At 44.2% G+C, this 15,996-nt stretch overlaps 5 protein-coding genes across 5 annotated transcripts; 3 read left to right on the forward strand and 2 right to left on the reverse strand.

Moving 5' to 3' along the window:
- Positions 1-159: 159 nt before the first annotated feature.
- Positions 160-2,914, forward strand: ATNIH1004_008199 (uncharacterized protein; the record flags this gene model as incomplete). Its single annotated transcript, XM_033572812.1, has 6 exons — positions 160-168; positions 240-347; positions 407-1,086; positions 1,143-1,237; positions 1,310-1,364; positions 1,423-2,914. The coding sequence occupies 6 exons, from the start codon at positions 160-162 to the stop codon at positions 2,912-2,914; spliced, it is 2,439 nt and encodes an 812-aa protein (XP_033423364.1).
- A 2,374-nt stretch (positions 2,915-5,288) lies between these two features.
- On the reverse strand, positions 5,289-6,293 carry ATNIH1004_008200 (uncharacterized protein; the record flags this gene model as incomplete). The annotated part of the gene is made up of 1 exon (XM_033572813.1): positions 5,289-6,293. One exon carries the CDS (start codon positions 6,291-6,293, stop codon positions 5,289-5,291), a length of 1,005 nt encoding a protein of 334 aa, XP_033423365.1.
- Positions 6,294-7,545: 1,252 nt separating this feature from the next.
- ATNIH1004_008201 (uncharacterized protein) lies at positions 7,546-7,896 on the forward strand (the record flags this gene model as incomplete). Its single annotated transcript, XM_033572814.1, has 1 exon — positions 7,546-7,896. One exon carries the CDS (start codon positions 7,546-7,548, stop codon positions 7,894-7,896), a length of 351 nt encoding a protein of 116 aa, XP_033423366.1.
- A 2,373-nt stretch (positions 7,897-10,269) lies between these two features.
- ATNIH1004_008202 (putative MFS transporter) lies at positions 10,270-12,061 on the forward strand (the record flags this gene model as incomplete). The annotated part of the gene is made up of 3 exons (XM_033572815.1): positions 10,270-10,633; positions 10,745-10,991; positions 11,053-12,061. 3 exons carry the CDS (start codon positions 10,270-10,272, stop codon positions 12,059-12,061), a joined length of 1,620 nt encoding a protein of 539 aa, XP_033423367.1.
- Positions 12,062-14,745: 2,684 nt separating this feature from the next.
- ATNIH1004_008203 (uncharacterized protein) lies at positions 14,746-14,987 on the reverse strand (the record flags this gene model as incomplete). Its single annotated transcript, XM_033572816.1, has 2 exons — positions 14,746-14,837; positions 14,888-14,987. 2 exons carry the CDS (start codon positions 14,985-14,987, stop codon positions 14,746-14,748), a joined length of 192 nt encoding a protein of 63 aa, XP_033423368.1.
- Positions 14,988-15,996: the final 1,009 nt, after the last annotated feature.

Consider the following 15,996-nt stretch of genomic DNA (forward strand, 5'->3'; position numbering starts at 1 on the left):
TCTATTACTAATCTGCCCAAATCCAAGTCCGCAGGACGCTATTCCCTTTCTGGGGATCTGTTGGCTTTCCAGCACGCTTGCTCAATCATCTTCAGTCCCACGCTACCAGGCCATGCTTCTTCCATCAACAGAATAGTATCATGCTGTTGTCGCAGAATCATGGACTTTGTACGTTTTATTTATAATTTTTCCCTATTTCACCCGGTGAATAATAGACCAGCCCAACTAACGAACAGCAGTGGTCTCGTCTAATAGGCGGCTCCCGTTCGTTGTCTACTAAGAGCTTTCGGGCCACATCTCCTACAGAGCGATTGACAGCCTTCAAGCGGACGTGTAATACCTTGCAGGTGAGTCAATTTTTTCTATATATCAACAGCCGTCTAATGTTGTTCGTTGCATCTGCTAGCAAATATGGCGCTCCAGCAACTCGCCTTCAGGAGATCAGTCCGCGACGACACATGCGCGCAACTGCATTGACCGACTGATCTCAGTCCTTAGCGATGAATCCCGAGGTCCTGCTCCACATCCATGCCTGGCATATGCCTCCTCTTCTCAGATATTCGTGACCGTCACAAAACTTGCTCTATCTTCCTACGATGACTCGATGCTTCACTCTGCAACCTTGTTTTTCAATACCTTGATCGATTCAGAAGTTGATGGTGTTGTGGACAACCGGCTTTTCGCACGAGCCCTGGTGGATCTAGTCCGACGTGCGGATAAAAGCTCAGAGGATGTTGAGGGCAGACTTGTGGAACTTTTATTTAGTGTAGCCAACAATATTCGTCTACAACCTAGTATCCTCACTGCCTGGTTCGCCCCCAGGTCAGACGACCAGGATGGCAATCGACATAATTCAAGTGCGACCGAGTTCGCCGGCGCGACCAGGAAGGATGATTTCCCGTTGTTCTATCTCTTGGTTGAATACGTACACCATGCTGGCCGAGCTGGTGATTTTGCCCGCACGGGATTGCTCTATCTTATTGAAACGGCGTCTCGGTCCAAAGCACTAGAAAGGTGGCTTATTGACAGTGACCTTGCTACCCTCATGGCCACTGGGCTTGGTGCCCTCTACAGCCAGTTGGGAAGGTTAGTTTTCCGTACCGAAGTTTGACCGAATATGTAGCCTAATCATTGATTTGCAGTCTTACTTTCACTACAGCAACTGCAGAGAATGTACCAACTATCATTGCATTGTCGGATCATGGGAACCAAGAGACGGCACTTCCACCTTCACTCGGTATCACCATGAATTCATTCATGTCCTACTTATTATTTTGGCAAGATACTATCGACCATTGTAAATCTGCAGAGGTGAATGGCACATTGTTAGATCACTTCCAGGTCTTGTTTTTAGAGCAACTTCTGTAAGTCTTGCCTTAGATTAACTCTCTGAGTTTTATGCTGATTTGATTTGTGCTATAGATATCCGTCTCTGTTAGAATCATCTGATGTCCACGGGGGTTCCACAGCTGCTGTGCTTACTTACCTGTATCGCATTCTAGACTCAATAGGCCAGGATGATCTAGTTCACCGGATTCTGCATTTCTTGCTTGCGTCCCCCTCTGGTTTCGAGTCTAAGCCAGTTGAAAAGACCGTGGATATGTCCGCCAGCCGGCGAAAATCATTGGACGTGTTAGCTGCCTTTTCCGAGGAAGCTGCAAGACCATCTCCGTCACTTTTCAATTTGAGGGACTTGGTGCTCCTCGGCCTACAATCTGCAAATCGCCAGACTGTATTGGCGACGTTACGATTAATGGCGGTTATCCTACAACGACATCATACCTTTGCTCGATCATTGATTCGAACTATACCTGGCCAACTTGCCAAACAACGCACAGTTGGGGCTTTGAATGCTGAATTGCAACGACTGTTGGCGATGACGAAGTCTCTGGTCGATAAACCTACATTAGATGAGTCATTTGAAAACTATCTGAAGGACGCTTCATGGATATTGGAATCTCGTTTGTATATTCCACCAGCCGAAGACGACCTAGAAGAAGACATGCCGCTGGAAATCAAACAGGATGATCCCATAGTGCAGGAGCTCTTAAATTGTCTCGGTGATTTCTTCACAAATAGTGTGATTGTGAACCTGGCTTTAACGGAGGTTCTCATGAGTATCGCATCTTCTCACCTTATATCGTTGGACGGGTGGCTACTTGTTGATCCGTCCAAATACAACTACGGCGACCACACTGCGGAACAGACCACCACTCCAAGCATCTTGGATCAGATTCAGCTCGCCTATCTAGAACCCTCATGGTCAGAATCTGATACGCCAACTCTCATTGCTGTGTTACAGAACCTTATTCAACGAATCCACCAATGGCAGAAAGAAGTGCCTGATTTTGACATACTGGTTGCAGCCCGGTGGGATTTACTCCATCAGGGAGACAGCCCAACGGAAACACCTAGTGGCATTACACCGCATTCACAGCCTCCTCTGATTGATCGGTCTTTGCGAGGTGCGCAATTAGAATCCGATTTTGGATCACCCCGGGGTAGAACTTCTCGCCGTCTAAACTTGCAGGCTGTAACGTCTTCACTGCAGGGGGCCGCTGTAGTCTCCCCATTACGAGAACCTTCGGTCCTCTCTGAACGGTCCCATGGCTCCTCAGTATCTCGTGCGGCTGCGGCCGAAGAGCTACAAAAACGATTAGCAAAACCATTTCATGTAGAACAGCCTTACAAGATGAATATGGGAATCCAAAACCTTGATCAAGATGAAGAACTAACAGAAGTCGAGGGTAATGCCGATGTCGATGCCAATGCCGGCGAGGAGCCACAGCCATCGACTTTGGGGCATGTCCTGACCAATGTGGTGATACTATATGAGTTTATGTTGGAAGTCTCGGCCATGGTGCAGGCTCGAGGGACTCTATTTGGCGAGGCAGGGTACCCGGCAATAGGATAGACATTGCTTGTGTCAGCTGCCTATAACGTTGTACTTAAATATGTGGGCAGGTACCCGCGGATTGAAAACATTCGGACATTCGGACCCTGTATATGAAACTTTTACTTAGAATGCTTTTCTAAGTGCATCTGTGTATTTGGTTGATGTTAGCTTATATGTATGTATTGTATTTTTTTTTCTTTGTTCCTCTGTCCGGATTGTATATTCCTGATTTCGGGCCAAACCATGCAGCTGGCTCTCTAAACAGTATCTTACTCAGGTTCAATCCATGTATAATTATATGAGTTTTGCCTCATTTATTAAGTTTAATATCAACACAATATTGTATGTCCTGGTTCGGAAATTTATATTGCTATGAATTGAGCCGTTTAATTGACTCCTGTCACAGAAACTTATCAGATGATCCGAAAGTATACCGGCGGTACACACATGTTGTGATTATTCTGTACGACATATACGGAGCTGTGTTTCAATAGTCATGAGCAGGCGCTAGTATTTATTACTATCTTGGCAGTATGGGTGTTTACATAGTAATTTATATGGGAGAGCTCTTACTGTGTAGATTTGCGATAGATCATAAAGCCATATTCCCCAACAAAAAATTGCTTTTGCTTGAAGCTATTTAACCTCTTTTTTAAAATAATTCTTTGACTCTTCGCCTGCGTGCCTACCTACCTACCTACCTGCCCCCGGACATTCAAAACCATGCAGGGAAAATATCATTTAGTTGGAGTTTATATCCAAGCGCTTACCTTGCTTTATTCTAGAACAAATCTTAAAAAGATTAAAGCCATTGCTGGCATGTCTCGTCAAGCTATCCAGTTTTAGAATCGAAAGGCAAAAGAGCGTGGATTCAACCCAGATATTAACCCCGAATCCTTCTTAAATATGTGGAAGATAAGCAGCGATCAGGACAGCCCCCAGTGGCTAAAGATACCGTAAAAGCTATTACTGAATCGGTTAAGAAGGATCGGAATGGACATAAAAAATCCTGTAAGATTCTTGTATTTAAAGCCTCTATTTCTACCTCTTCTGTTTGGCGTATTCTTACCCGATTAGGCTTTTATTCTGTTAAACCTACTACCAAACCTGACCTTACTAACGAACAAAAAAAAAGGCGCTTAGAGTTTTTCCTTGCCTATAAAAATTGGACGCTTAAAGAATGGAAAAATATAATCTTTACAGATGAATCCTTTGTCTGTCTTGGTCAGCGACATGGCTTAAAATATGGCGTACAAAGAATAAATTCTGTGATATATCTTGTATACACCGCCGTTGGAAAGGAAACTCTGATTTTATGGTATAGGAATGCTTTTCTTATAATAAAAAGGCCCTATTTATATATAGAAACCAGAACTACATAACAAAAAAGAGAGGCCAGCAAAGGAGATTAAAGCTTTAAATAAGGAGTTAGACCTTTAAAACCAGAAGAATGGGAGCTTATTAACCTAATAACTTAAGTAAAGCTTCGTGAAGGTAAAACTCCAGGTAGAAAGCCAGCATGTAGATTTATAAAGAAAAATAGTCGCTTAGAGAGAGATTCTGGTTTTGATATTATAAGGTTTGTTTTCTTTTTTTATAAAGGTTTATATGTTATCTAACTTCTTTCTATTAGGAAGTTCTTGTCCCCAAATTAATCCCCTTTGTAAAAGAATATATGATCGACCGTCCAAATACTATTATATTAGAGAATAGAGCCCCGGCTTATCGCTATTATTTTCAATATATAGTGTACAATATCCATAATGTACGAGTTCTGGATTTGCCAGGAATTTGCCTACCTAAATGCAATTGAATTTGCATGGCATATCTTAAGCGTCGAACAACTTCAAGAGGGGCTCCACGAGAGAAAAAGACTGCAGAATCTGCTTAGGTCGCTGCTTGAAATAAGATGCCTTAAGAGGATATACAACACTAGATTGAGCGATTGGTACGCCATATACAGGTTATTATAGAGCTCGGAGGAATGAATATCAAGAAGGCCGTACAAGGAAGAATAACAGTGACTTTAAAGTTATGCGGGTACGAGGTTATTTATCAAGGCAAAAGGATCTTAGAGAGGGTCCTCTCTTTTTAGGTGCAAAAACCTCACTCTTTCGGGTCTGAATAGCTTTATTTTTGTACAAATATTAATCTATCCGCTCCTAGAATGCCGTCTGGCTAGTCATACAAATTAGTATGGGAATCAGTACGGTGGCATTACAGCCAAGACTAGCGTCGCTCATGACTTTTGAAACACAGCTCCGTACTGTACCATTGAAAGTATTCAGTAAAAACAATATAATTGACTATTAAGTAAATCCAAGAAAACTATATTCATTGTCCTTTCATTTATCAGACACCTCGAAGCCTCATCACATACACTCAATTCCCCTCATTCATCTGTCCTTAAGCTCACCATATCCAGAGAATCCTTCCATATTCTGGCCTCATCATCGGGGCTATATGTATGGCTCACATACGTGGGACTAACTCTCTGTCCATCATCCGGACCACGCTCAGCCTCAGCACAATCCGCGAGATATTTTCCCCCTATCCCTTCCCATTCCCTGCCGATCGCAGCCCATATGATAGTTGCTGCACCTTGTTCAGGGCTTTTTAAGATCTTGAGCAGGGCCTTATTTTGCATCATCGCTTCCACATGCTGAGTGGGAAGGTACTTGCCTATTGGAGTGGCGACAAGGCCAGGATGAGAACTCGTTGCGTGCAATCCTTGCGATCCATAACGTCGCTCAATCTCGTTAGCCATGTATATATTTGCTGTCTTTGACTGTGCATATGCATTCCAGGGATCATATCCTCCCTTTTGAAAGTGGTAATTATCCGAGGAATTTATACCGTGGATCCGATGTCCGGAGGCTGACACCATGACAACTCGGGAGTGGAAATCAGGAGTAGAGGCGGATAGAAGTGCGGGGCATAATAACTGAAAGAGTAAGAAATGGGACAAATGGTTTGTCGCGAACTGGACTTCGTAGCCGTCAGTGGTGAACTGGAGATCCGGCAAGGCCATGATTCCAGCGTTGTTAATCAGGATGTTCACACTGGTTGTCTTTGAAAGAATGGTGTTCGCTGCATTTCGTACACTTTCCAGAGACGTCTGATCCATTTTGATAAGCTCCATCTGCTTAGGATTAAAGCTGTCACCTAGAGCAGCCTTCGCTTTATCCGGATCCCTGGCTGTCAGGTAGAGCGTTACGCCTGTCGCTGCTAGAGCTCGGACTATCTCGATGCCAATTCCAGATGAGGTTCCAGTGACAATAGCCACTTTTCTTACAAGGTTGTTCTTCATTTTCTCATCGTGGACGATTTGAAGAGCTGTAGGACGTGGGTCTCCGGCACCCTGGGGCTCGATGTGAGCTGCAGCGTACCTAGACATGGTTCGAGAAAATGAGTCCAAAGGGGTAGTTAAACTGTAAGAGAGAGAGTTTTTGAGGACTGCTTGATCTGTTGGTTCGTTGTAGGAGATTGAAGGCTCCTTTTATATCTTCTCTCCGTCATTCTGGCGTGTTGTTCATCATAATGTTGTCTATTTCATTGTATTAAATCCCTCGCTGGCTGACATTTATTGCCATCTGTGTCTAGCGCATGTTCACTACCCTTGCCAATGAAGATGGGGCCGGCTGACCAACATTGCCTTTTTGAGACTAGTTGATGCAGTCAGCCATCGTTTGCAGTTAGTGCGTAGGTTCTCTTGGATTCTCTTCTGGATTCACACCCCTCAACTCGTAGATAACTTTGTGTTGATGTGACATGAAAAGTTACCATTCGGCTACCGAAAACTCAAGGGCTTTAGGAGAGCCATATATTTGGTGCTTCATGTATTTACATTGACAGCTGAAAACCTCGATAAGTCGTCGCGTTATGGAAGGAGAAGCTGAAAGAAAGCAGCGGAAGAGAGTCCAAAACCGATTAAATCAAAGAGCCCACAGTGAGTGTTTACTTCCCTATTGATTCATTGGTTTTGATAATATCAACGAGCTGATGACTTTGGCGGGCTAGGACTCCGTAAATCGCAGAAGAACAGTGTAAATCCAAAGATACAGCGGCTTCCATACCGAATACACCGTTGGCGACTCGAAGATGATGCGTCTGGACCATATCAGGCCACTTCGGACTTAAGAAATATTGGCCATTATTGTATACCCCTGTGCCGAGAGATAGCCCCATACTGCTCATACAAATATATTGATTCAACTCTAAACAATATAGCCATGTCTTCTGGGATAGTTGGACCAGTAACGCCCCAAGGAGGCAACCTTGCCTCCAACTCCCAATTGACAGGAAAAGTTGATTTGGATAAGCTATCAAAATTTCCCTCTAGCAGTGCACAAAGGACCTCAGTTGACTCACTTCAGGCTAGCTATATACTGCCTGCTGATCACTTACTTCATCTCATACATTACAATGTATTCCGGGCGCTGTATCTTAATAAAGACATTCTTGGACGCATGGCAACATGCTTAATTCCAGACGATAACCAATTTCGAATTCTCCGCGATGATTCAGCATTTCCGACGTACGCAATTATTCTTCCGTTGGCACCCAACCTCCCTAGTTGCCTCATTCCGACGGAGACACAAATGAGTCTCATTCACTCCACATGGATCAATGTTCTTCCCTTTCCAAAAATGAGAGAAAACCTGATTAACAGGGAGTTCTGCTTTGACCACTCCGAGTTTGTGAGAGACCTTGTGGGTGACCTGATTGATGGGAAGAAATATTCTTCCTCGCGGTTGGCCCAAAGTGGCTCAGTGACCGGCAAACTCACATTGTCGGAAGGGGATGATGACGAAATCACTGCTACTCGACAGGGGCTCATTGTTTGGGGAGAGCCCTACCTTACTAAAAATTGGGAGGCCACACCAGGGTTTCTGCGCAAGTGGTCATGGGCAATGCATGGGTGCGACGAGCTGATCGATTCGACTAATAATTGGAGAATAATTAGAGGCGAAAAGCCCGTGCGGCTCTCATGCAAATGACGGTTATGTGAGACCGAAGACGAGTTAACTCTGATCTGATTTGGTCATCTAATGCTTCGTATTACCTGGAAGACATTTCCTTTCACTGAAGACTTTGAAGCTCGTTGCTCTCATACTTGTCTCCACCAAAGTCAGATTCCTACACAACCTCATGAGAGAAGGAGTGGAGCATACACGAATTTTACAGCCAGGACTCAAGTAGAACTATTTGATGGAGCCTATTAACCTGCATGTATTAAATGCATGCTAGAATGCCATGATCAATCGCCTCTATTATGTCCCCTTTCCCGTTCCCTAACACGAGCATCGCTCGGAGAAATGAGCTATTTTTGGGCCAGTTCGATATCTTTCTGTGTATATAATGCATCGGCCTTGTATAGGCTGAACCGGAGATTTGTTGTCTTACATGGGTCTACCTAGTCCGAGGAGACTCTAGGCAGCCTCTACCACTGAAGGACCTACCATCCAAGCTGGAAGCTTTTCTGGCAGAGCGCCACTACAGCACGAAGTCATTTTCGCGGTGGGCATTACATCCTACTATACTTTCTTGTCCATCTTACGGATTTTCAAGTTTGTCTTCTTTTTGCTTGAGAAGCTTTGTAAATGGCTGTACCGGCTTTTATTTGGAGACTGTTTTCAGTGCTATAATATCTTTAACAACCATTCTGGTTGGATTTCGATGGTTGTGATAGATATGTAAAACGGAAGGGGAAAATGTAAAGAGAGTCAGAGAGAAAGTAAGAACTGTCTAGTAGTTTCAATATTATAGGTAATAATGTGTCATATTATTTTGTACGATCATCTGCATATGGAACCCACGTCAATGCGACGTGGGAAGTTGTCACTATGATTCAACTAAGCTTATCCCGATAACTATCTTGCTTTGTTTAAACTAATAACATGTTTGCGAAATTCCTCCAAAACCCCAGCCCTTGGGCTATAGTTCACTCAAAAAAAGACACTAGGTTATATTTTTTAAGATTGTTAAAGCACAGTCCAGGGAATGTGGGGATTGGGATCTACGATCGGTAACTAGATATCTTGTTGCAACCTTTACTATGCTGCCTCATAAGGTGTCTATTATTGTTAGCCTGATTAAATGTACATACATACATTCAGAATTACTAGAGTCGTGGTATCATTATTGGGAGGAGTGTTCACCTAGTCTGTTACTTGGAAGTGATATTTCTGGATGAATACAATAAAAATAAGTAGACAGCCACGATTCCTACTGCTAAGGTAGGTGCTCCTTGATAGCTACTACCAGTTAATTACTGTGAAGGGAGCTTAATCGGCCCACTACACCTGTAGATAGTGAAGTTACTACTTAATTTAGTTAGTTCCTTCAGTAAATGAGCTTTCTTTTGGCTTCCAGTCCTACCAGACAAGCCTGATTCAAAAAGCTGTTGTGGCTTTTCTTCTTCTCTACTCAAAAATATCCCCGTGTCGCTTATACAAACTGATCGATTCAGCTCAAAACAGTATAGCTATGTCTTCTACAACAGATGAAACAGTACTGGCGGGGCAAAGGTTTTGCCTGTGGATATTTATATATCACTCTGATATGATATAGAGTGATGCTTACTCTGTGTAGCTGCAGATAATAATAAGCATTACACTGTGTTAATCCATTTATATTTCATAGTACACAGTACATAGAGCTGAACTCTGCCAGTGGCTAGGCAGCACCATTGGGTAATAAAATGCTGCCGATCGGTGCCGGGATTGCATCACTATTGGCCCACCATTAGGAGACTTACTGTGTAGTCTCTGATTGTTCAATAGTAGCTGTAAACCCCTGACCATACCAAATTAGGTGCTATGTACCCATCGCTCAGGTCTTGGCATTCCTTCTAAGAAACCCTGTCTCTGATTACTGGAAATGTTGTGTCACAGCTTCAGTTTTAATCATGCATTTAAATAGAGTCTTGGACATAGCTTTGCATCTCCTTAATACCTTTTTATCTGCCACAGTCAGACTACTAGATCAGGAAGCTCAATCAAGGAGACGCGACCTTGACCCTACTTAGTCTTGCTAGTCTAAAGATAGTACGGAGCACGGAGCACAGAGTACGGTTTATTTGGAGGGTGGAGAATCAGCACGGCACACCTTCAATCGCTGGCTGTTTCCAGTGTAGACTATTCATCCATCTCAGACTCCAGAGCATTTCCTCCTTTTCCCTCTCCATTTCCCTTTTCCTTTCTCTCTTCTCCTTTTGGGTTTTGTTGATCGAATTGGATCTTATGTAACCCGTATATAACCGGATAATTTATCATAGTATATAGACAGTTTCTTTTTCCTTTCTGTTTCCAGAAGGCGAAAAGAAAGGACTGAGAAAAGGGCAAAAAAAAAGGACACGCCAATGGTCCAACATGCTCTTAGAACACAATGATCATGACAACGAGAATTCCCTTTTCCTCTCATCCGCCGAGAGCGACTCCCACATTGAGAAACAACCACACGATGAGCCCCACGCGATCGACTCGAAACTGCGCACGCGACTGATGATCACCCTGTTCGCCATGGTTCTTTCCGTCGAGGTAGGATTGGTAATGGCCAGCGGACCAATAACCCGTATCTACGAGTCCATCGCCTGTCGAGAGTACTATGCGCAGTATAATCCTAAACAGATCGGGTCGAATGGAGAGGTGGACGAGAAGTTGTGCAAATTGAAGGAGATTCAGTCCGAGTTGGCTGCCGTGAAGGGATATATGGAGTTTTTCGATGGGATACTGAGTATGTCTGGCGCCTGCGAAGGCATGGGCTCTGTCGCCCTTCCCTTGCTTCGATGACTTGTTCTTCCTGCATCCTTGGACCGCTGTTCACTCTGTCTCTCCTCTTCACCAGGTATTTTGCTGGCCATACCTTACGGCCTCCTGGCAGATCGGCGTGGGCGTAAGCCTACTGTCTGTCTCAGTATTCCTGGGTTTGTGCTTAACTGCATCATCCATTTTGCCGTCACGTGGTATTCGGATATCTTCCCTCTGCGCGCAGTCTGGGCATCATGTCTAGCCTGGCTGTTCGGCGGCGGACCTGTTGTGGTATTGGCGATTATCTGGACCATGATGTCAGACGTGACGACAGAAGAGGAAAGGTATTGTTTAATTCATTCCATCCCTATATGAATGTAATAATGGAAAGGTTAATAATCGCAGGGCATCAATGTTCTTCAAATTCGGTGTGGCAAGTATGGCTGCGGATTTTGCCTCCAATGCTGCCAGCTCCTGGCTCATGGTGATGGATCCGTGGTTGCCACTGTTTGCCGGATGGGGAGTGGTAATCGTCGGCATGTTCTTTGCTCTAACCCTACCAGAAACTATCCGTGCTCTGCCACCGTCAGCACAGCAAGTGGGGACCAGTATAGAGCTATCCCTTCTCCACAACGGAGATATCAACCGCCCTGTGAGGAAAGAACAAGAGTGGACGGATCTTAATGACCTCGATAGCGATCAGGAGGAGTCTTTGCTTGAGAAACGATCCAAATGGACCTTCTTCACCACGATTCGAACGCATGCTCGGGATTACCTAACTCCATATTCGTTCATCTTCGAAAACAAGAAAATCCTCCTACTCCTCACACCCTTCCTGGTGTACCGACTAAGCCGTGGCTCCTGGTTTCTCATGCAGTATATCTCCACACGATACAACTGGTCTCTCGCAGAAGCCAACTTCCTCATGTCCCTTAAACCAGCCCTGATCATCCCCCTCTTTCTGGTCATTCTGCCGGGAATATCCAGCCACATGAAAGGCATGGATCAAATCAAGAAAGACCTCCGACTGGCGCGCGTCAGCATTGTCTGTCTTACTCTCGGCACGTTAGGAATTGGACTGTCTCCATCCATCGCGGCATTTATCCCAAGCTTACTTGTCCAGACGTGCGGGTCAGGGTTTACATTCTTGACGAGGTCCGTGATTACGACGCTCGTGAAGACAGAGGAAACGGCAAGACTGTACACGATTATCGAAGTGTTGCAGGCTGTAGGAAATGTCATCGCGAGTTTGTCGATCACTGCAGTCTTTCAGGTTGGTCTGGAACTGGGCGGGATGTGGATTGGTCTTGCGTGGATGATGACTAGTTTCGTGTTTGTTGTAGTGGGTTTGTCGATTTGGATGTTTCGATTGCCGTCATCTGCAAAGGATGATAACGTGGATAGGGAGGTGTAATGTGCTGTGTATCATAATGAGGTTAGCAGTTTAGATATTGTGTATAGATAGACCTCTCAATTTATTCTATTAGATAAGGGCTTTTAGAATAAATAAAACATATGGCGGTAGAAGCACTTAGCATATTATTTTGTTTATTTTTTCAGTTTTCTGTCAGTGGCTTACCGTACACTACTACTGTCAAAATACTTCTTCCATCAGTCCAAACTTAAGTTTATTTAGTTCGAAGCTCAGGATTTTGAAGCGCAACTCGGACATCTTTCATCCTAGAACATAGCTCTTTATTATCTATCAGCCATTGTCCACGGTTTGGAGACACGGCCTGCCATAAACAATTCACTTAAGGTTCCAGCGGCTTATGGTACTCGATGAAGTGTTCATTCACCCTGCTAACAAAACCTCCTTCATGAGTTGTAGCTCCTTTTAACTTGCTAGGATACATGACAGGTGAAGAGGTGCAATGTTTACCTCTGTACTCGACTTGGTCCTTATGTATCGTTTCAGGGCATCAGCGTGCGAAGTGCGCATCTCTAACATTCTGATTGATTAGAGATAACATTTGTAATGCAAACAGTAATCCTTGTTATCAAATAGAGATAGCAGTTCTGGGAGTCATTTGTATATGCCAAATTGCACAGTATGTTAGTTGAACCTTTCAGCGGAGAAAAATCATATAATATTTCGTATAGTTATTTGCCAAAAAAACGAGTGGGCCTTATACCAAAGACTGAATATAAAAACGTCTGTCACGCGCTGTGGGCTCAGGGGAATTCCTAAGGGAATGCCTCACTAGAGTACTGCATCCAGATTCTAAGTGACATTCTCTTAATAGGATTTTAGTAATATGCTTTCCCCGTATTTTAATAAGCGGTCTCTTTGGTATAAGACCCAGTTAATTACAGGCAGTACTGGAGATACAGGGGTGGCTTTCTTATACAACTCACAAAGAGAGTAGGTGGCAAAGGCCTTCCACTGCGCTGGGATCTTCTCACCGAAGAAGACACATGTCGGACGAGGCTTTGGTGCCAAGCCGGCTGAGCTGAATAGAGTTAGTGAGGAGCAGATTATATGCAGGAACTGGAATTAGAATAAATAGTTGGCTGCTATCTTAAACTGGCTGCCGGAGAAGTTTATAAGGGACATGGCTGTCCATTCGTCCTAAGTAGGATACTTAAAAGTCATCTGTGCAAAGATAACACCACTGTATAAGCTGCTATCGATAATCTAACCTGGCTTGGATGTCCGTCGCTTTGGGCCACAGGTTGACTAGATTAATGATTTGGCTGCAGTTGGTCTTACAAAACTGCTGTTCTTTCTCCGGGAGGTTATCCTGTAGGATTTTATCACTCAAGGCGCAAGATTCTCAAGCAATCCAGCATAGAACCATCCTGTCTAATTAGCATGCTGCGTGCACTCCTACGCTAAGGAAGCTAAGGCCTGTCAAGACACAGTAGAACCAAATCAGCTTTCAATATTTTATCAAGCTATGCCACAGCCTGCCGACCAACTAACGGCCCTGGACGCAAGGAATAAACAAAGAACAGGAGAGATAAGGGGATCAATTAATGGCATTGCCCAATTACAAAGTACCCAGTTAGTTAAGTTACTGTAACTGTAGTTGCTTACATCAGATAATCTGTACTTCGCCTGAAGGCTTCTTAGCTGTGTCTGTCTACAGCACTGCAGCTGCCTCCTGCAACCTCTAGCATATATACTTTGCCCAGGCCAGCATTAACACCACGCCACGTGCACGTTTCCTTAGCCCGCTTTCTAAGGAGCCGCTAAGAAGGTACCGTATATGCCGCTTATTAAAAACAGTAAAGGTGTTATAGCAGGAATAAAGAGTTGGTCTGCAAGGGTGCCCATCAGTTAAAGCACTAGGCAGGAAGTAGTCACTTAACGGAGGGCAGACCCGCAAAGTAAGCTGTTAACAGTATTTACTACAACAGTAAGCGATTAAGGAGATTAGATGTCTATCACAGGCGCAGGAATTAGTAAGGAAGCTGCTATAAAATAGATTGTCTTGCTGCAACAGCAGATGAACGCTCGCTAGACCAACTCTGCGAGTAGTTACGGGCAGACAGGAAGGAAGGAAGGTGGTAGTAGTTCTAGTGCTAATTCTGATACGTTTTAGACATTTATAAATGATAATATGAAATTCTAAGCCTATATCATACTGCGAAAAAATAGGGCACTTTTTCCAAAGCCGGCCTGTAAGAATTAATTCAGTTTAGTTCAAAGTTCAATTAACCTGTTGCAGCCCAACTACTGTAACTTTAAGCGTTTAACCATGCAGACACTTTACCAATAAAGCAAGAACTCGAGGTTCTTTAACGCCATTTAAACCTATAAATACAAAGGAAAAGTTAGCATCTCGCTGTAGCACGCAAGGAAAATCGAAAAGCTCTATCTTCCTCTGCACCTTGACGGTGTGTGGCGGCTTGCGTGGCCACCGGCGTCGGTTCCCCTCGTCCCCTACTTTATCATATTTAGTACAAATCCTTGTGTGCGATGTCATGCCGGGTTGACTCGTTCCCAGTCATAGTTTGGGGCCTCATACCCATTATCTTTATAATCTAATTTCATAGCTGCGTGGCCTTCGGTTGGGTGTCTTCAGCCGAGTTGTCTTTAGCCGAGGGTTCGAGATTAATATCAACAAGTTGAATCTGGAAAATCGCCCCCGTTTACAGCATGAACGCGGCGATGTAGTGTATCGCCTGCGGGCTAGACATCAGCACGTAGTAGTCGGATATATTGACTTGAATTCCATGTTCGGCTATTTTATTTAGCATATCCTTGCGCGCGGTAGTATGCAGCGGACCATACAGGAGACATACTTCAGGGTCTGCGATCCTTCCTTGCAGCCATACCGATCACTCTTGAGGGCCTTAATCTTGTAAAGGAAGTGTGCCCAGTCAATCTTCATTGTGCGTATCTGATAATTACAGACATGTATGGCTTTGGTAAGCCGCTGTAGAGCTTAACCGTAGAATTATTCGGGGCCTTAATCAGCCGCCGTGTCGGCTTGACCTGCTTGTCTTGCTTGTCTTTCTCCCACTGCTTCTTCTAACGTGTCTGTATACGTCGGCGCACCGCGCGCTTGGCTGCGGCCCCTAGCCGTATAATTCTACCAAATTTTTTGCCCACGTTAGCAGCAGCTTGGCAGCCTTGATTCTGGGGACACAGAATAGGGTTGATTTAGCTTTATTTCCACCTCCATTTCGTAGGTCATAACAGCTATATAGTACGCTGAGCTAGATGACTATCTAGTTACTGATATTATTGATTTGCGCCCTTTTGGCTGTGGCGTAGTGGTAAAGCTCAGCACCACGACACACGTGGGCCTAGGTTGTCATATAGAACCTATACGCTAGGCTGTATACAAAAAGGAATCATTGAAGAAGGGACAGGTAGACAAATAAGGAAGGAGAAACATGTATTATAGGAGAGATAGTAGAGACAATAAGGACAGGAGGGACAATAGGGATAGGGCTAATAGGGCTAATAGGGCCAATAAGGACAATAGGGTTAATGGGGCTAATGTGGTCAATAGTCCCGAGATGTTAAACGGGCTCTAGCCCTTTACAACTATACTGAAATGGTGCGCCGATTCCTAAGCCCTCGGTGATATATACAGGATATTTGAAGTTGTTGAGCGCACGCCCGAGCCCCTGGGTAGGCGAATTCACCAGTAAGCCACTGAATCATCCATACTACTACAACCGTGGATATTGTGTTCACAACGCTCTACATCCTGTGTGCCCACATGCTACATTAAAACACAGCTATAAGCGCTCAATTTAGTCGGGCATTTCCTTATAGCAAGAAATTGCTTATGTATTGACAAATTGAAATAGTATCTCATCACGTGATTTCCGCACTTTTCTAGCTATAAGCAAGAAATCCAGTATTTTAATAACCCATTCAGGGTATTT

This window comes from Aspergillus tanneri (assembly GCF_003426965.1).
Source record: "Aspergillus tanneri strain NIH1004 chromosome Unknown AapTan_6_pilon_pilon_pilon, whole genome shotgun sequence".
Lineage (NCBI taxonomy): Eukaryota > Fungi > Ascomycota > Eurotiomycetes > Eurotiales > Aspergillaceae > Aspergillus > Aspergillus tanneri.